This window comes from Colias eurytheme, chromosome 9 (genome assembly GCF_061535395.1).
Source record: "Colias eurytheme isolate Ceu_HAF_F1 chromosome 9, ilColEury1 Martin Lab GWU primary, whole genome shotgun sequence".
Lineage (NCBI taxonomy): Eukaryota > Metazoa > Arthropoda > Insecta > Lepidoptera > Pieridae > Colias > Colias eurytheme.
Genome location: NC_142988.1, coordinates 633,915 through 655,123, shown reverse-complemented (window position 1 = coordinate 655,123; position 21,209 = coordinate 633,915). Strand labels below are relative to the sequence as shown.

The 21,209-nt window shown below is 35.2% G+C and overlaps 1 protein-coding gene across 1 annotated transcript; it reads right to left on the bottom strand.

Moving 5' to 3' along the window:
* Positions 1-244: 244 nt before the first annotated feature.
* On the bottom strand, positions 245-20,820 carry l(3)mbt (lethal (3) malignant brain tumor). Its single transcript, XM_090105204.1, has 12 exons — positions 20,694-20,820; positions 20,188-20,409; positions 19,321-20,109; positions 15,644-17,719; positions 15,045-15,270; positions 7,575-7,714; positions 6,343-6,514; positions 5,484-5,637; positions 3,771-3,836; positions 3,630-3,690; positions 2,863-3,036; positions 245-2,423 (listed from the first exon to the last, which is right to left on the bottom strand). The coding sequence occupies exons 2-12, from the start codon at positions 20,335-20,337 to the stop codon at positions 2,235-2,237; spliced, it is 4,197 nt and encodes a 1,398-aa protein (XP_089961330.1). The 5' UTR covers positions 20,338-20,409; positions 20,694-20,820; the 3' UTR covers positions 245-2,234.
* Between the last annotated feature and the right edge of the window lie 389 nt (positions 20,821-21,209).

The window sequence follows — 21,209 nt, the reverse complement described above, 5'->3', positions numbered from 1 at the left end:
GTGGCGTATGTTGAGCGGTTTTTTTTAATGTTTTTAAAGTGAAACGCATCAAATATGCCTTCGTGTGTGTTACGATATTGCACAAATAATACAAATAATACGGAAAAGTGCAAAGGAATAACTTTCATCGTTAAGTACCTAACTAGATAATAATTTTTAAAACTTAGTTAGAGCAAAAAAATGGCGCACAGATTTTGTTCGTGGTGTCTCCTCCATACGTAGTAATATTATCTCAATGGGTATAACCAATTTTGATTTACCCATACCAACAAATAAAAACTAATGTAAAAACCAGAGAATAAGGATATGATGTAGTATAGGATTTATACAATTTTATATCAATTTGAGCAGCGATAAATTTAATTTTGCAAACAAATGATTTCCTCATTACAAAAAAACAACATTCCATGTTACATTTTCCTTGCTATCATAATTATTAATATACTTTAGTCCATATAAAGGTTTCAATATCCACCTTTTCTTATCTAATTATAATTCAGACGGCACATTTTGCAGTTCTTCCATTTATTACGAAACTACTAAAATACCACAGTAGTCCATTCATCTCAAAAGTAGAACTGAAACTGAACACTTCTTTACGATAAACAAAAAACTTTTATTTTTACTACATTATTTACAACTTCTTTATTAATACTATAATTGCACTACATATAAAATCTATGTACAAATGATAAGTAATTATGTACAACAATATACATTCCACAATCTAATTTCGATTATTTGTTACACATCTTTGGTATTACATATTAATTATCATGTTCTAGTTTTATTAATTGTTAGGAAACACATCAAATATCTCAATATATTTTTACGATTAAACAGTGTGTACACACATAAATTTTTAAATGACTGTAAAGTTACCTGATTTGTTTAAAAAGTTAATTTTGATTTTGATAACAAGCAATATTTAGTAATATTGACTACCTACTTGGCTATGACTAGTCTTAACGGTAAGATATTTCACATTGACTGAAATCTTAACATGATTCACTTAAAACCATATGATTAATAATTTTAATGATTATTTGGATGTGGTATATAAAGAATTGTTCCTTAATTGTAATATGGAGTGATTTACCCATTGTAACGATCATTAAATTGTGATTTATAGTTACATGCTAACAAATATTTTTTCACAAACATGACACATTGATTTATAATCTATGTAAAACATAAATCTGATTGACCACAGATAAAAAAAATGTTCTTCTGCCCTTACATTAGTGATTTGTTCATCACAACCTCAAATCTAAACAAATACATTTGTGCTTGTCTATCAAATTTTAATATATATAAAAAAATTACATACACTTAGAAATTTCCTAAATATTTACAACATATATAACAACATTTAATATTGTCGTTGTATTGTACAAAATAATTCGCAATTTCTATGCTGCAATAGAACAGGCAAAATAAAACTGCTTCATGTGAATGTCTTCCCAAAAATATTTTGCAAAATCACAGCGTGCACATTGTCTCTATGAACACAGACAAAGTTTATTTTGTGAACACAGCTTCTAAAATCATGGAGGTAATAAGCTGAGCATGTCAATTAAGCTTGCACTCAAATACAAAACAGTTAATCCAAAATTCATCCAAAAGTGGCAATCACTATCTTTCCCCTATAGATCACATAGCGAGGCAATCAGCAAAAAAGCCAACACTATACCTATAATCAGTCTATCAATGGAAGCAACTGAGGTGAGGCCGTGAAAACTGTTTATTCACTAAACCTAGTCACTATCGTTCCACACTGAGTCACTTTAGCACTTTCACTTCACTTCACGACACCCCGGACACTCCATACAAAATTATCGTTTTCACAGTCACACTGTAGAGACTGCAAATGTGTATGTTAACGCTTTATGGTTGGCACATTTGTGACTAGCGTAAAAAAAATTCGCTTTTCTGATGAAATACATCCGTAAACAGCACAATATCTAACTATTTTCTTCGAAAAACGATAATCACAAATCCAAAATAATAAAATTACTTTAAGTAAATTTGATTAATGTTGTCAATCTTCGTTGCGTATCGTCCTTGCAGAAAAATGTGGCCCATTTTAATCACGATCGTGCGGGGTGAGGTAAGTTTAATTATTAGTGTCCGTTCTGTAGCGTTTAGCTACTATTTTGTATTCTGTGACTTCACTACACTTCACGAGTCTACATGATGATGGACATAGCGCGGGAGTGCGCGAGGGGCCGCGATCAGAGCCTCTCCCGCAGGTGTCGCACCGCTGCATACACCTTCACAGCTGGCCCGAGACGCAGACGCAGGCAGTGAACGAGTTCCTCGCAGGAAGCCATGAGTAGTTCAGCCCCTGAGAGCCGGGCTGCGGCAGCTGCTGCTCCCACTGCGGCTCCCGCGATACGGGATAGGAGGGCTGCTACCTCCTTCTGCGAAACAAAAAAAAATTTTGTTAAAATAAATTAATTTTAGTTGAGGGAATATTCTTGAGAAATAGTTACAATATTTGAATTTGATGATGAAAATTTTATTTTTAGCCTGTTAAATTTTAAACTATCATTTATATCTATTTATTATTTATTAGGTACTAAATATTGTGTGAAGGAAGGTGAAATTCTTCCATTGATAAAGGGAGGATCCACCCTATTTGACTGGCCGGCCGTTAAGGCTCGGTGAATCATGTCGGAAAGTTGCACATAATTTTATGCTCTGTACTTGTAGTGTATGTGAGTGAAAGAAAGGGAAGCATTATGTTGTCTCTAGCGCACGTGCGGCCGTGACACTGCTCAGTCATGGCTCAGTCGGCTGTAGGCGGTGAGAGTGAGAGGGCTCGCGCGTCGAGCCGATAATTGGCAGGATCCACAATACCTGCGTCCAGGCGGTGGGGTCGGGGCACAGCGCCAGCTCGGCCAGGTGGTGCGCGACGAGCGCGCGCGGCGGCAGCGGCTCGCGCGCCGCTCGCTCGCCGCGCACAGCCCCGCACGGCAAGGAGCCGCGCCACCGCTTGCAGCCGCTGCTCGATACCGACTCCTCGTCGGATACCTGTACATGAAAAAAAAATATACACATCGCCGTCATCGAGTCGAATCTGCTATTTGATTGAATAACTATTTAGCTCGATGATTGAACGTCGACATTCAATTGAATCACTAGGCCGAACGTTGCTTTGATACGCGACACTCAACATCCAACTAGTTAGCAGATTGTAACATAGCCCTTTGAACAGAGCGGATATAACGCTCGGCCTGTTGTTAAATGACTAGCGCGTTAATTGAATGACGACAGAATTTACTTTTTCCAAACATCCACAAGAAGACAAATCGAGTAAGTCGAGGAAGCCCCGCTTCGCGGGGCTCCGTATGCCTGGGTAGTTAAAAAAAAACACGAATCTAACCTAACCCATCCCCTTTTCCAACCAACGATATTATTATATTAAATAACGTTCGGTTGTTTTTCAAAAGATCACGCAATTATTCCCATTCATTCGGTAATTCTAGTTTCTACCATCAACGACGCACCGGATTATTAACGAATTGTCAATTAAAATTTAAAGTTCAAATTAAAACAAAACTGTATAATATTATGTAATCAAAATTTCAGTTATTTTCAGTTTCAGAATACTGTTACAAACTTACCGGCTCAGCTTTGGCAACTTCCTCCACTCTTTTGTGCTTGGGAGGTCGACCTCGCGGTAACCTAGAGATAAACAAACATAAATTAATATCATTTTAGTACAAAATTATACAGAATATGCATCAAGTAGAAGGCAAACTTACTTCTCTTTAGGTGTATCGCTAGTCGGGGTACATGAATTGATGGATTTAACGGATTTCCCTTGCGATCTGAAATAGGAAAAAATTAAGCTATTATGAAATTGTTACAGATCATTAAAACACATATTTTATTATAATGTAAATACTTGCACGTGCTTGATTTTATGGTCTGAAACGACGTGTGGACATCGCGACGTGCCCAATCAAAAGAGAGATAACACATAACGTGCACCCGGAAGTGCCTCAGGATGACCTTATAGAATGATGGCGGTTTATACAAACCCAAGCACCAGTTTCGGCGGTAGCGGGGCGAGCTCTAAGATTTTTACAAGTATATTATCATGAAAAACTGTATGTACCTGGCCACGAGTCGCGGCGGCGGCAAACAGCGTGCGCGCGTGGATGTGTCACAGCACGATGAACATTTACAAATGTTTTATTATGAAACCGTACGTACAGACTTGTATATGAGGCGGTGGCAGTGCGTACGGCACGTTGAAGTACCACTATAGAATGACCATGGTTTCTATATACAATGAATCATGGTTTTTATAAATAATCATAGCTGAATTGGTCAAGCGTCCGCCCCGGATTGGCGTGAAGACGCCTCGTGATCGATTTTTTTCTATTCCTTATGTTACGTTTTATGGCATTCAAATGCTCAATTTGAATTTATAAAGCACTAGATTTCCGCCCGCGGCTTCGCCCGCGTTTTCAAAGGAAATCCCGGATAGTTCCCGTTCCCGTGGGATTTCCGGGATAAAACCTACCCTATCTATGTGTTAATCCAAGTTACCTTCTATATGTGTGCTAAATTTCATTGTAATCGGTTCAGTAGTATTTGCGTGAAAGAGTAACAACCACACACACACACACACATGACACACACATCCTCACAAACTTTCGCATTTATAATATTAAGTAGTAGGATTAAAACTGCTTTTTACATTATCTCTCTGATTATTTTTTTTTAATTTATCTATCAAATTAAATACTTAAATTAAATAAATAATAATATTACCTTCACAATCGCCTAACAACGGTTTAGAGCAATTACTCCAGTCAGTCAAGACAATCAATTCACAATAATTTAAGTTTTCAAACTACGGTCAAGTGAATGGTACATTGGGACGACAATAAATCTCATTTTGCAACCTTGTCCGCAGTTCGGAACAATGTTAAAATTGCAAATAAATTTTTTTTTTTTGCTGTATGATCGTGGAAAAAATTCCATATTATGTATTAAATTTGCAACCAATCTAAGTGTACGGAACTTATAAATTTATAAATATATGTACGGAACTTATGGATTTTTGCTGACTTATAGAAATTTTTGCGGCAAAGAGAAATTTTCCTCACGTATAGAAATTTTCCTGGCTTATAGAATTTTTCCTGACGTAAAGAAATTTTCCTAGCTTATAGAAATTTTCCTTAATTATAGAAATTTTCCAGCTTATAGAAAATTTCCCGACGTATGGAAATTTTCCTGACAGAAATTTTTCCTGTCTTATCGTAATTTTCCCGACTTATGGATTTTTCCTGACGTATAGAAATTTTCCTGACTTATACAAATTTTCCTTATCTATATAATTTTGCGGCAAAGTGGGGAGCGTGAGGTTTTTCGTTACTAAATTTCTGGATTCGGTCCCCGCGCTCAAGGCCCGCGATAGAAGCTATGCAATAGCTTAAAAATATGAATAAATCTCGTATACACACCTGGGCACCAGTCTGGGCGGCAGCGGCACGGGCGGCGCGCGGTAGGGGCAGGCGGACGCGGCCGCGTGCTGCTTGTGCGCGCCGCCCCGCACCGAGCCCAGCCCGCGGCACCCGCCCACGCCGCACGGGCCCACCGCCGAGCCTTCCTCCGACGCTGCAACGTACATACATACATACAGATTATACATGTTAATAATATTAATAACTCAGGCCCCGGGACCACTGGCTGTTAACCCCCGTCGTTCAGGGTGTTAGACGGCCACCGTTGGGTTTTAGTGGGTATGGCTTCGCAGCGAGTCCCACATACCCCCTTGGACAGTAAAACTGCCGAGGGGGATGCGTAAAGGCATTTCCCAACGTTATAAGAAAACAAACAAAATTTAAGTTCATATTAGTTCCTTCGGGAGTACTTAATATCAATTTATTGAGTAACCTGCTGGGATCCGCAGAATATCATAGTTCCACATTAAATTTAGTGCAATGTTAACATATCCACTTAATTACTACTTTTAAGGAATACCGAAAAAAACATCATAGAAAAAAACATCTAGCAATTCCGGTCTAATTTATAAACTACAAATCCCTAACTTTAAAAAAAATTGGTTGTCTGTAAAGTCGTCTTTACTGACGATAGTTGAACGTGACAACGTCCGTTTCTGCTTCTTGGTCGCTCGTTCCGGAGCGCTTGCACTTCAAGCCTTACATGGAACGCCTCAGAGCGAGGTAACGCCGCATGAGTCATGTTTTTTCGTGCGTGCAGCCGGCTCTATCGAATTATAAGACGTTGTCACGTCAAAAAATCAATCAGTTGTGATCTAATTTATAATCAACAAATACCTAACTATAACTAACTACTCACTCAACGGTGGCTCCAACGGATGACCCGTCTTCAGACACCATCCCACCGGGTGTATGTCCGGCGAGTCGTCGTCCAGCCAGTGCGCCAGCTCGTCCGGCCAGCCGTCGTACGACACGCGCACCTGGTGCCCCTTCACCGCGCTGATCGTGCCCACGCGGATCAGGAACGGCACCTGCGTGTGTTGTCGATTATTGTAAATCCTACTTCACACTAATCATTGAGATATACATATGGAAACGACACCGCCTACATCACTTATGTTCCGCTCAACATAAGTCATATGGCTTAACTGCATGCTCATTTTTTATTTGTTTTAAAGTGAAAAGCATCAAATATGCCTTCGTGTGTGTTACGATATGATATTGCACAAATAATACAAATAATACGGAAAAGTGACTAACATAACTTTTCATCGGTAAGTACCTGACTAGATAATAATTTTTAAAACTTAATTAGAGCTAAAAAATGGCGCACAGATTTTGTTCGTGGTGTCTCCTCCATACGTAGTAATATTATCTCAATGATACTAATACATATTATAAATGGAAAAAGAGCGTGTGTGCAGAAGTGAAACTTCTTCGACAAGATTCAAAGATACCAAAATCCTCTCCCTACTCCATGACGTAACGAATCGATCACAAGCTTCGGCTTTAGCATTTTAGTAACTTCTTCCAGGAAATACAAATAACTAAGTTATAACCGACAAACATGCTCTACACAAACGATTTCCAAACTCAAGCAAAAAAATACGTTTCTATTTATTACTGAAAATATTTTATACACAATATAATAATTAATAACCAACAAAATATCATGCAAATAAATCGTACAAGGGAATGATAAATTAAGCGAAATTGCGTTCGTATACTTGCAATCCGACGTTATTACAATTTTAATTTTTCCGTTGCTGCAACCGTGCATTATATTTTAATTAATTAACGAGCATTGCGAAAAAAAAATTAATTATATCTCGAAAAAGTGTCTATTCAACAAACTTTTATATTTGAAAATTAAGTAACTAGTATGTCTTCAAATATTTTTTGTATCTTTTTTATGCCGATAAGGTACCGCTCGACCAAGTTCTGGCCTGATTTTATCCTAAGATGTGAACTCAAGTCGCTCTAGAAGGTTCACTCTTATTGAAGAGATGCGTCTATTATATAGCCTGATACATAATTATTTATACAAAACACCTCTTTATTTCATTTATAAGCAATATTATACCAACTCACCCTCTTGTCCACGACCTCCAGCTTCATGCCGGGCTTGAAGCCGACGGGCGGGCGCGGCTTGAACGCGCGCGGCGGCGCCGCCGTCGACATCGTCTCCGATAAGTATGCGTCCCATGTGAACGACTCGGGGTCTTTGTAGACTGGAACAATTCGTAAACTCAAACATTTTTTTATACAATTAGAATTATTCTAGAAGAACTTTTGAATAGTCAGACATAATTTACCATTTACCATCGATTCGAAAAGCTGCGGAGAAGAACCGGCGAGAAACTCCGTAGTTGCTCTATCAAAATCATGTCAATTTTACATGCATGTTGAAATACATCTAGTTACGTATGTCTTGAAATTTGTTTAGGGCAATATTACTTTCTTTAGGGCAATTTTTTACAATGTTTTTAAATGTGTCAGTCCTAGGGCATTAGGTTCAATGAAGGTATCGCTATCGTCTCCGATAAAAACGCGTCTCACGTGAACGTGTCGTTTTTTTTTTTTTTTTTTTTGGTAATAGGGAAGCGCTTGACCACAATCTCGCCTGATGTTAAGCTGAGATGTGGTCTAAGATCTAAGGTCTTTGTCAATTGGAAGAATGGATAACATCTTTGTGTTTTACTTCTTTCGAAAATATTGCGTTAATCAAAGATATTGATATCGTCTTTGACGGATACACGTCCCATGAGAACGTTCGAGTTCTTTGTAAACTGGAAATAATGGCTCGTTTTGAAAGTTCTTGGAGGAAATGTTATTGAAAACTATTTCACTATTAAAAATATTCTCCCTAACAACCTAAGAAAGCTGATAACATACACCTTTTTTTAGTTCAGCTAAATCATATTACAATACCGGAAATCTAATGAGAAGCAATGCGGTTATAGAGAAACGGGGTTAATAAGGACGTTCCCGCCTCGGATTTACTCCGCGGCTTCAGTCCACTTAATTATAAAATATCAATAAAGAGCAGACAGGTAGAGGCTAGACAAATACACGTGGCGTAAGTAGCAAAGGTTAAAGTATCTCATAGTTGTCAGGCTTGAAATATAAGTTGCATTAACATTGAATTATTGATTTCCTTCAAGGTGCAAGTAATTTGATCAACCCCAAATATTTACTAAGCTTAGCCAGTGTGATTATTATATTCGCGCGACTATATAACATAAGATACTTTTCAAAGATATGCAATATTCAATTATAAAGAGAATCTTTCGACGAAAATGAGGACAGGAAAACAGACTTCAAACTAAACGAAATGTTATGTATTGCATAATGCTTTGAAAGGGAGGGTGTTTATTTCGTTCCGCTTCCGAACTGTTTTTTTTGCATGTTACGTTGAAACTTTCGACTGGGTGAGCCGATTTTGATGATTCTTTTTTTATTTGATTGGTTGTTCCTCGATTGGCCGTGTGGCCTTGTTTAGATTTGGTCTGTTTGCAACTATTTGAAGACGGTTTAGTTTTGTAAAAAATAATAATAATACTGCGTAATTTCACAGACTGCCAGACTACTTTTTCGCGTTATATTGACCCGCACAAAGCCAGGGTAATCTGCCAGTATTAAATAAATAATTAATTACGAGTAGCAAGGTGATACGTTTCCACAAACACGATTGTAGTGAATTTCAATAAGCGACGTTATATAAGGCGAGCGCCGAGGACGCCATGCTAGCGGGCTTCTATAATGGGACCAACGGATATCTTGGCCTTTTTTATGTATAGATATTATATTTAGCTAATAATACGGGTGTATGTGTTATATAGTTGAGAAATAAGGAATTTTTATGTTTATTATAAATATAAGACGTAATGTAATTCGGGTGAATTGGATGAAAAGTATTAAGTACGAAGAAAGACTAGTTCCTTTTTTCTTTACATTATTTTGATTTATGATATAATTAGATAAATCAATCACAACCACAGACACATACAAATACAAAAACAACAAATACAAATCAATACATACAAATATTAGAAATAAGGCTTTTTTATCATAATAGAATCCATAAACAACAGTTTTAATCCCGTTTAATTGAATTGTAATGTTTATATATCATACCCTATCATACCATACTTTATCGTTTTTCCTAACTCAAAAATACGAGGTACATCATTCATCCTTTTATTTATGTTTCGTAACGAAAATATTAACAACATTAATTATTCTCCTTAGATTGATCTTTGAATAGATACTTTTTAAACAATGTAGAGTCAGGCAAAGAGACAATATATGCCTTGAAATATCATATTAATATCAGTACAATGTACACATAAACACGGTTGTAATTTAAATATAATATATGTTTAACATTCCTTCATCTTTGTCTCGAAGGACAAACATGGACATGCGTGAATAATTTTAAGGCTCTTTTTATTCATTATTTAATTGAAAACATACGCAAATGTTACGTATATGATTCATTTTATTACATGAGAAATTATTTGTTTGTGTACAAATACATTAAAAAGTAGAAAAAAGACGGTACGAATTGAGAACTCCGTATTTTGAAACGTCGGTTAAAAAATATAGAGTTCTGTACAAAAGGTTTTTTCTAACCATATTTACCTTTCTCACAAAGATAATATAAACTTTACTTCTCTAGAGAATTCAATTTGATAGAGTTGCTCTACTAACTAATTGAATCTTAGAAAAATCTATTCAATACGGTTTCTTTAACATTCTATGTAGAATCCTTTAGATAATTTAAAACGACTGATAACTAATTTGCTTTTCTATTTATAAAACAAACCAGGTCATCAATATAATACCTACATAATAATTTATAAGTTTTCAAATTCAGGCTCTACAAAACTCTATCAAAATCTCTTCAGTGTTTTAAGCGAACTAACTTGTGGAAGAACGTCAAAAATAAAGTAACTCTGTCTGTCTCCTGTTTATTCCTAAACCACTGAACCGATTCGGATGGAATTTGGTAAAGAGATAGTTTGAGACCCGAAAAAGAACACAGGAAATCCCACGGAAATGGGAACCACGCGGGGAAAACCCCGAGGCTCTATGTTTTCTTTGACAACGCGAGAAAAGCTGTGTGCGGAAAGCTAGTAAGAAATATAACTCGTTTATTTAACAATGATAATATAAGGACCAACAATGCTACAGATAATTATGCTAAACAGCAATTTATGTCGCCGATATCATAAAGTTTTTACCATTAAATTTTAATTACTATATTATACACAATCAAAATAATCGTAAACATTACCTAGCTGTTTCCCCCGTCTTGTATTCCTACAAGGATATCCCACTTTACCTCCATCAGGATAGAAAATTAACCAATTATAACTTTTACGTCTCTATTAAAGAAATTAAAATATTTAACTGCACTGTTTCACAATAAACAACACAAATATTACATGCACTGCTTCAAATTCACGTCTTACACCAGCAACAGTGTTTATCTTATCGAATAACTATGTAAATATCACCAGTCTATCCCGATTCAACTTTACTGAGTTATGAAATAAAAGCCCGCGAGACGACACGCGTGCACTCCGCCCCGACGTCCGTGAGCTACTGACGTGTTTACTATTAAGCATTAAACAACACTGGTAATTAACAAATATATTATCCACCATTTTGTTAAAAACCTCGCATTGTTTAAATACGATAATTACTTTGTTAAGGAAATTTTGTAGTCAATTTGTAAATATAGGACAATCATAACTATTTGTTGACGTAAAGAGGGATGCGTTTTTGAACGAAGGCTTTCGTTCGGTAGAGTTTACGAGCGTATTTTAAATTTGCAACTTAATCGATACATCTCAATTAAAATATCTTGTTACAGTATCTCTCGACTGTAAACACTTGCAATTTAACTTGTTTTATTGAATATGACTTGAAAATGAAATTAAGTATTATTTTAGTAATTAAATTACATATTTCTCTATCTTATTTTGATATCTTAGTTAGATCCTACAAAACTCATTTATAAACTACAAATATAGAATCTATTTTTATTTTCAACATTGTCAACACGAACACATATATGTACCTAATTCATTATTTTAGCCGAAACTTATCTGCATTTTATTTTAAGTAAAACTTGGTGTTTTAAGTTAAACAAGGTCATCCACTCTACGTAAGAGAACTGGTCTAGTTTTTTAATTGTAATTTGTAATTTGAAGTTATGTTAAAGTTTATATAATTAATGAAATTAATATAATTTATACTTTGTATTGTTACCTTTTAATGGGATTGCATTGGGAATGCACTAATTGCATAGGAACTAATGAATTCTTAAAAAAATGTAAATTATAAAGAAATTAAGGTCTGTCTATACTATTTCAAGTACATGTTATACAGAAACTGTGTAGAATGTAGTTGACTATTATATATTCTGTGGTAGGTGCAAAAACAGTTTTAAAAAAATCTGCTTAAATTTTATTTAACCAAATCTATAATATTTCCCTATAGATAAGAAATCGCTTAATTCTACTAAATATTTATTGAAAGTGTTTCCTCTATTTATATTATTATAACTACTAATTACTTTATAATTTTAAGATTTATACCATAAAAAATTACAATGTTTATGAATATTGGAATAAAAAATTTCAGAATAGAATAAGTTTGACCATGGCTGCAATCAATTCTGCGAACATTTGACCATCCACAAAACAGTATCATCCTCTTACCTCATGTTAAGTATAAGTACTGATTACATTCCCACCCTTATCGAAAATTCTAAATAATATAAGCTAATTTGGGTTTGACGCACTTGGTGCACTTCTCAACTTGTACACCATGCTCAAATGGTGAACTTAGCAACTTGTACACTTCTCAAATGGTACACTTCGCGACTGGTACACGTCTCAAATGGTGCACTTTTTAAGATTAGTTGAGATTTGGAAAAATTGTGTAAAAATGAAAGAATTTTTAGTTTTGGATGTTTAATTTTTATAATTATATGTCAACACAATAATAATAATTAAACTATACAGAATCACCTTAAACACTATAACATTTTGGGTCATTTTTATTTTTTCAAAAATAAGAATGTGACTCGGATATAATAAAAATAATATAATTATGTCAAAAAAAAGTAGATTTACAGTAAAAAAATATCATAATAAAGATATGATATAATATCATATTATATCAATAACCTTTGTAATATTATTATTTAACTTTTAACTATTACTAATTAAATAAAAGCTTTAAATTAAATCATAACCTGTTTCTTAAAAACAAATTAGTAAAAGTAATAATGATTTAATTTAAAGCTTTTATTTTTTCAAAAATAAAAATGACCCAAAATGTTATAGTGTTTAAGGTGATTCTGTATAGTTTAATTATTATTATTGTGTTGACATAATTATAAAAATTAAACATCCAAAACTAAAAATCCTTTCATTTTTACACAATTTTTCCAAATCTCAACTAATCTTAAAAAGTGCACCATTTGCGAAGTGCACCATTTGAGACGTGTACCAGTCGCGAAGTGTACCATTTGAGAAGTGTACAAGTTGCTAAGTTCACCATTTGAGCATGGTGTACAAGTTGAGAAGTGCACCAAGTGCGTCAAACCCGCTAATTTATTACCACACAAACAAACAAAGTGCAAAATAATAAATATATTATGTTATTTATCGAATTTGTCTCGACTCACGTAGCTATAACCAGAGCGACATTGATAACAGTGTTTGCGTACAAAAATACTTCGTGTGCGGAACCCGCGCGACAAGGTTGATTCTCATTTGTCAGTTTATTAGTTATTGACATAATATTATGTAGTTTAAAAATATATTTTTTATACATATAGTGGTGATGTTGTAAATTATCATCGTAAGGTATGCATAATGTTTGGCACAATTTTTGTAATACATACATATCTATCGAAAAACATACCTACAACAATACTTCTTATGTGAAATAGTAAATTATTTTAATTAACATTTTAATTGTTTATGTATCACCTTTTTTATCATATAATCAAATATATAGAAGTTGTTTGGGTGTTATGAATAAAAATTATTTAAAAACTTTTCTTATTACAAAAATCAAATCAAAATAGAATAACAAACAAGAAAATTCTCTACATTTCAAATAAATCAACAGGAAATTTCATAGCGATTGTCTGAGTGGCCAATTACAACACGTATAACCCGACTTTTTTATTACGTAAAGAACTTCAGACATATTGTGAAATTTTTGAAAAATTAACATATCGGCAAATTGATTACCGAAATTATTTCTACCAATTCAGTTAAGTATTTATGATTTCTCTAGATTAAATACCTATTCAATACCTATAAATTGTGGTAGCGTTTTTTGCTTTAACGTTTTTTTATATAAGATAGATCCAGTATTGTCATATAAATTTAGTATATTATTTTTTCTTAAATCGATGTATGATCTTCTGCCTTATAGGCCATAGAGAAACTACTTCTTCCTTTTATGAGAACAATAATAGAACCAAAGAGTTCCTCCTTCACTAGGTTTGATTCATTTTGGATACATATCGAAGAAACAATCAATAAAATAAAGAGAACGATCGTTCGAGCCCTGACATCACCCAATCTATACTAATATTATAAAGTTGAAGAGTTTGTTTGTTTGAAGGCGCTAATCTCGGGAACTACTGATCCGATTTGAACAATTCTTTTGGTGTTAGATAGCTCATTTATCAAGGAAGGCTATAGGCTATATATCATCACGCTAATACCAACAGGAGCGAAACCACGCGGGTGATACCGCGCGGAGCAGATAGTTTATAATAAGTAAGTTAGGTAACTTAAGAGAATCAGCCCGTTCAAATTTTGGATAGCAGTAAAGCGCAGCTTACAACTTGACGTGACGTGCGTAAACGCGTGCAAGCCTAGTCACGTGCAACATCGTGCGCTTACGCATAACGTAACTGCAGCGTGCGAGCCATATTATAGCACCGCGGACTTCGGCAGAGTACTTCGCGAGTAGTGTAGAGGAGGCATAATATTTGCTACTATCTTCTGTTATTACAAAGATACTTTGGATTCATGTTATTGAGAGGAAAGCAGCATTGTTTTTATTTCTGACTTTTAAATTGCCCATAGAGAAAAAATCTCTCTATAATAATAAATAGAATCTCTTCTCTCTCTCTATCTCGAAATATATTATATTTCTATATAAAATATATTTCTAAATATAATATAAGCTCCCTGCGTGCAAGTCATTACTGCAAGCGCGTATGCGACGTTGCGGCACCGCTACAGACATACTGAGTACTGACTGAGAGTCAACACGGCAATGCGTGCGTGAACTACGCACGAGCTAACGACACTAAATTTATGTTTCTACGATTATTTTTTTAGATATTAAAATCACCTAGATATTAACCACCAAGATATTAAAATCAACATGTGCCTAATTCACATTTGCTCTAAATTTGGATAGATTATAAGAAGCTGGGAAAACTGTATTCGGTAGAGTTCCAATCCTTAGATACATACTTAGTTCATAAAAGTTTAATATAAAAAAACAACTCACAATTGGGCGGAGTCAACACCAGCCCGTTCTGCTGCGCCCATCCCACCGGGTGTATGTACGGTGAAGTCGGATCCACCCACGTGTCGTACATGTCGTCCCAGCTGTCGAAGTTGATCAGCAGCCGCTGGTCCAGCGCGTCGGTCACTGTGGCCGCGCACACCATGTCGTTGTGCCGGTCTTCCGCTTCGAGCTTCATACCGATACGGAAACCGGTGGGCTTCACCATCTGTGAGAGAGGTGTTATAATTAGCAAGTCTAAACATATGTACACTATTTTATATTTTATAAAATTTTATAAAATGGAATGGAAGATTTGAAAAGAAGGAAGATTTAATTGTGTGTTTGATAGAAAAGTTCATGAACTTCGAAACTAATTTTTGCTAAATTACTACGAATACGAAATTACTAATACAAAAAATTATTTCACCAGAAGAAAGCATTCTTAATCCTAACTGGCATTGGCTATATTTTGAATGAGATGTTTATGATTATGACATTGAGGATTTAAAAGCACAGTAAAAATTTGTGTTATAAAATTAATAAACAATCCTTAGAGTGAAAGTAATAAAAAAAATTATTATAAAAACAAAATGATTTACCGTAGACGTAGTGACATGCGGGAACAGCTGCCTCGGCGCCGCAATAGCGCGCATCTGCTTCAAGTACATCGGCCACGAGAACGTCGCCGGCGTGTAGCTGGCCGGCGGCTTCAGCGAGCGCCCGTTCTTCTCGCACCAGCCCGGCGGGAATATGTCTATCGAGTCCGCATTCACCCAGAAATCGTACACGTCCGGGTACTCGTCGAAGTGCAGGCGCATCCTGTAGCCCTGCACCTCGGCCACTGTCACCACACAGAACATGGAGGGATGGTGAGGATCTATCGCCTCTAGACGCATCCCAACTCGGAACCCGTTCTTATTGTACGGGAACGGGTCCTTAAACAACTTCACGGGAGCCGCCTTCGCTTTGCACACGTCCAAGTAACGCATCCACGAGAAACCATTCTTCCCGCACATCCATGGATATTTCTCGTTCTCAACTAGTTCTTCATTCATTTTCATCAATAGCACTTCAGATATTTGTGTCTCCGGTTCCTGGCTCCTAACACCGTCCTCTTTGTCTTGCAACATTTCAGAGTCAGAGTTCTGTTTCCGCATCAAAAGCTTTTTCATTTTATTCCTCTTCTTTGCTAATTCAATTCTTTCTCTTTCCCGTTTCTTGTGGTTTAGCTTCTGATATTCTGTTTGACATGTAACACTGCAGAAGTTTTGATTGATGAATTCCGCGGCCATGCCGTGACATCCGCACCCGTCACATCTGTAGAGGTCTTCAGGTGATGACGATTTCTTTTCTTTTGTCTTATCAATTCTTTGCTTCAAAGGCGTGTGATATTTTCCTACTGAATTGTCGTCTTTGTTGCCGTCGATCACATCAATGATACCAAATTCATTAGTCTTGAAGTGTATGCTGCTTCCTTGCAGCTTTGCAACTCCGTTATTCCATATCAAGCCAGGTGGATCTTCTTCCATTTCAGGATCTTCACGTTTAAAAGTGATGTACGTAATATCGTTAGCAGTGCTTTTGTCAGATTTCTCTTTATAATCTTCATTGTCTGAATCTCTATCCTTGTCTAGCTTTTCATCACAGAAGAGGGACGGGACGCGATGATCGTCGTTATTATCCGTATCTAGGTGTTCATCGGATTTATTCATTGGCTTCATGAGAGGCGGACCTAGTTTAAAGTTTTTATTGTTTAGATTCTCTACACACAGAGAAATCCGACGTTTAATATTAGCATTGTTTATTTTCCGTTCACCATTATCGGAGTTGGATCGCCGTAATATGGCAGGAGCCGCTATCGTAACCGGTGCTATGTCATTTCTATCTAAGATGTTTTTGTTTAAAAGGCTTTTGCCTTTTTCAGGAATGGCCAATGTAAACGATTGCTCCTGACTCTGTCCACCATCATCATCAGCAATGGACACAGTGTATATGTCATCATTCATTGATGCATTAGTCTCTGGTATTGATAAGGTGTACTCGCCCTGCTCACCAGTGGGCTCAGCTCTAGAACCAGGAATGGATATAGTAAATCCTTTGTCTGCCTTCGGACTTTGAGGTATAGAACCATCCTTGCCATTAATAGTAACTATCTTCCCTAGTGGTTGTAATGGAGGCACTTCAGAAGACTCCATTGGAGTATCTCGCATGACTGTTATGTTCCCTTGAGGATCATTCTGTATTTGTCCATTGGCTATTTGTAGGTTTATCACAGGACCCTTGGTTGACATAGTAGCAGGGAGAGTGACGGGTAAAATGAATTTCGTGTTTTGAATCTTTGGCATGTTCATGGGTGTTATAAAAAGTTTTTGGTTGTTTGTATTAACAGATGTTTGATTGCTCGATATCAGTATTGATTGGTTTTCTGTTATGCTCTTTGTGCTGGGTTTTTTAACTGAGCTTAAATATGCTATGGCTTGTTTTCCCTGGGTGCCAGGAGCGATACTGACTGGAACCATCATCTTGTCATTCCCTTTTGGTTTTTGAATCACAATCGGTTGAGCCGTATTTGCTGGTGCAAGTATTGAAGCACCTTTTTGTCCAGGAAGCTTTGGAGCAATATTGGGCTTATTTCCAACATTTGATATTAAATGGATATTTGAATTGCTTGTTACCTGCAAGAAAAGATTTATCATTAATATTTCACAATATTATATGCACTTCACTATCTTAAGGTAATACCAATTATCTATTCTTGATATAAAAATAAATGTATGTTTAATCTGTGATAAATTTATATAAACAAAGAAGGGTCAAACAAAACCTTTGTCAAATACTTTTTTACTTCAGATACAAATAAAACAAAGGAATTTAATTACAAAAGTTGTTATGATGATATGAAAGCTCAAGTATTTCAAGCAATATAGAACACATATCATGCCAGTCAAAATACTGAAATAATATAAACTAGATTGAAGCTTTGCTTTAATTATTATATTTAATGCCTATTAAGCATTTTTGACATAATTTTGTTGTTAACATAAATTTTTATGCTTTAACTAGCTGCGCTCTGCGGTTTCACCCGCGTGGCTCTGCTCCTTTAGGTCTTAGCGTGATATATAGCCTATAGCCTTCGTCGATGAATGGGCTATCTAACGCCGAAATTTTTTTTCAAATCGGACCAGTAGTTCCTGAGATTAGCGCATTCAAACAAACAAACAAACTCTTCAGCTTTATAATATTAGCATAGGTAACATTTTGATTAGTTATATTTGTTTTCATATAAACATACTACTATAACTACACAAGGTATAATTTTTTTATAGTAAGTTATTGTTATTACTTTATTACCTGCTTCATTGAATACTGTAATTTCATTGACAAAATTTATTATAATCCACCAATCATTCCATTTTATATTTAGGTATAACTACCTACACATTATTTAAAGGAATTATTAGGAAATTCATTTAATTATGCAAGATTTTGTAAACTTTTTATCATACACAATAACTAATGTAAAATTAATTTTTCCCAAAAAAATGGGACAAGAAAATTGTGGAAATATCACATAAAAACAAATACTATCCAAATACATATCATATATGTTTAGAAAACAGAATTTTTAGATTCTCTCTGTTGAACAAAATAATGTATCAATAAATTTGATTTTCTTTAAACATCCAACAAAGTATAAATAATTAATTAATTTTTTATTCTATGAACTTTTCAATCCATTTTTCCATCGAAATATTGCATTAATATCATTACAATTTCTTTAATATTGAATATTTTATGTCCACACAAATAAAAAGATATTCTTTATTTCTTTGAAAACTGAATGTCCTGTAAAATTCCACTACAATTATTGATTTACTTAGAATGTAAACAACATCTCATGTAAGTTTATTATTATTATTGACATCTGCGATCAGTCAACAGACTATGAGCAGATATTTTGACAGAATGATTTGGCGATTTGAGAACCAGAACCAGTGCCCTAATTCCCCTTTCTAACGTAGCTCAACATCAACATTAGCTCTTTTCAGACGTTTCCTGGGCTTTAGTTTCAGCAGTTGCTGGGAGAGCGGATTAGGATGCATAACAAGTCTTTGCTTATGCTTCTTGAGGTATTTTGTAGTCATGTAAGTAGCTTATTGATATGTATTATGCATAATTGATGAATTAATGAAAGTCTTAATCAAATCTATTAATAGAGGTAAAATTGTTAAATAGGAATTATTATTGGACATTAGAAATAATTTGCAATACTTACAGGTCTCCGGACAATAATCTGTGGCGGATTGCCACTCGTGCTGGCTTGGCTAATCACCTCTGTATTAGTCATTGGCTTCAGTCCTGTTGGTGTTTGAATGTACACCACATGAGGCATTGTCCTCGGCGCACCTCTCAAAACTGCTCCAGAATTTGATGAGTTCGGAAGAGATAACTGTATAGAACTACTTGATGAGTTGGGTATTTGAACTATGTTCGAACCCATTTGTCCTTGAGTCACTGTGGGATTATTCATTTTAACTTGCACTCCTGATTCTGGCAGTTGAATTTGATTGCTCGGTACATTCATATCTGAATTACCCTCTAGGTTGCCTGGTCGAGCATTTGACCCCATGTGTAAATGTATAATAGAATTGTGAAGTGGCTGAGCTGTGTTTTGGAGAAGAGGCATAGAAGGTAAAGTGGGTCCTGTTAGTTGGATGTTTTGATTTCCTGTAGGAATTTGTAGTGGCACATTTATTGTTTCGCCAGCTGGTAACTGAACAGGTACGTTAGTTGTTCCGGAAACTTGTATTGGAAGACTAACAGGAGTGATTTGCAAAGGAACAGTACTAGTCGTACCAGACAATTGCACAGGCACATTAATGTTAGAAGTGGAGCCAGGGATCTGAACTGGCACATGCACTGTGGAGAGTTGTAAGGGATATGGGGAGTTGTTTGTGTGTATTTTCACAGGAGCAATTGAATGAGTAACGAGATTATGAGTTATGGGCATGGAGCTCTGTGGCGCCTGCACCGAGGTAACAATCATACTGTTCGAGGTTGGCGCCTGGAACGTAACAAACAAAGTCATTGAAGGCGCATATATTTATAATCGCATTTAGACATCGAAATATTTAAAACTTACACGCAATGTGTTTAATAGCACATTGTGCGCACTATTCTGAGGAATATTAACACTAGCGGAAGTATTCGTAGCCTTCAGCAATCTTTTTTTTAATATTTCAGTTTTTGGTTCATCAAAGTTTTGAAGTGTATTACAATGTTGTCGCTCCATTTCTCGACGTACAAAACATTTCCGTAATCATTACAGATGTTTTATTATCTTAAACAATTCATTATAAACGACCTGCAATGCAATAAAAATAAAATATTTTGGTGTGAAATAGAAACGCACTCCAATAAACCTTTGTAATATTTACCCATCTGGTAAAAGTTATATCCAAATAAAATTAAATTTCAATAATCAGAAACCAAAAGTGTTTTTCAGGATAAATATTAAATGAGTACATAATCGTCACATTTTTCTTTCGCGAGTATCGCACTCTATCAATTGTGCAGCTACTTTTGCAGAACCACAACCTTTTAAAAAGAAAAGTTATTGAAACACTAAAACAATAATTTATTACGAACCTGTTGTTGTAATTATATGAAGAAACATTTCATAGGTAATATTCTAAATATTTTACAGCCATAATCGTATTGAAAACCATTTAAGAAAATAAATTATATTCAGCAAAGCGACGAATTTTACCTGCCTACACAACTGGTAATAATTCTGACAACATAACCAAAATTCAATGCAATACCTTAATGTTGGTACTCTCAAAATTTTTAGCCAATCACTATCTTGCATTTTCATGACGAAGCTTTCGCGCCCGATTATTCAGCTAAAAAAATGAATGCTCAACAGATACTCAAATAATAATTCTATACGAACTTAACTGTTATGCAATTAACTACTTTTCTGTTGAGTTTTCCCTTATCTTATAAATAAACAAATTAATAAATATATTCAAGACAGTATATTGCGCTAAGTAATCTTTAAAACTTACTTTAAGGCTAATAGAAGTGATAATAATATGAATATTATGTTATCGCAGCCACGATAAAATATTTTATTTTTATTTGATGTAGATCAACAATTAC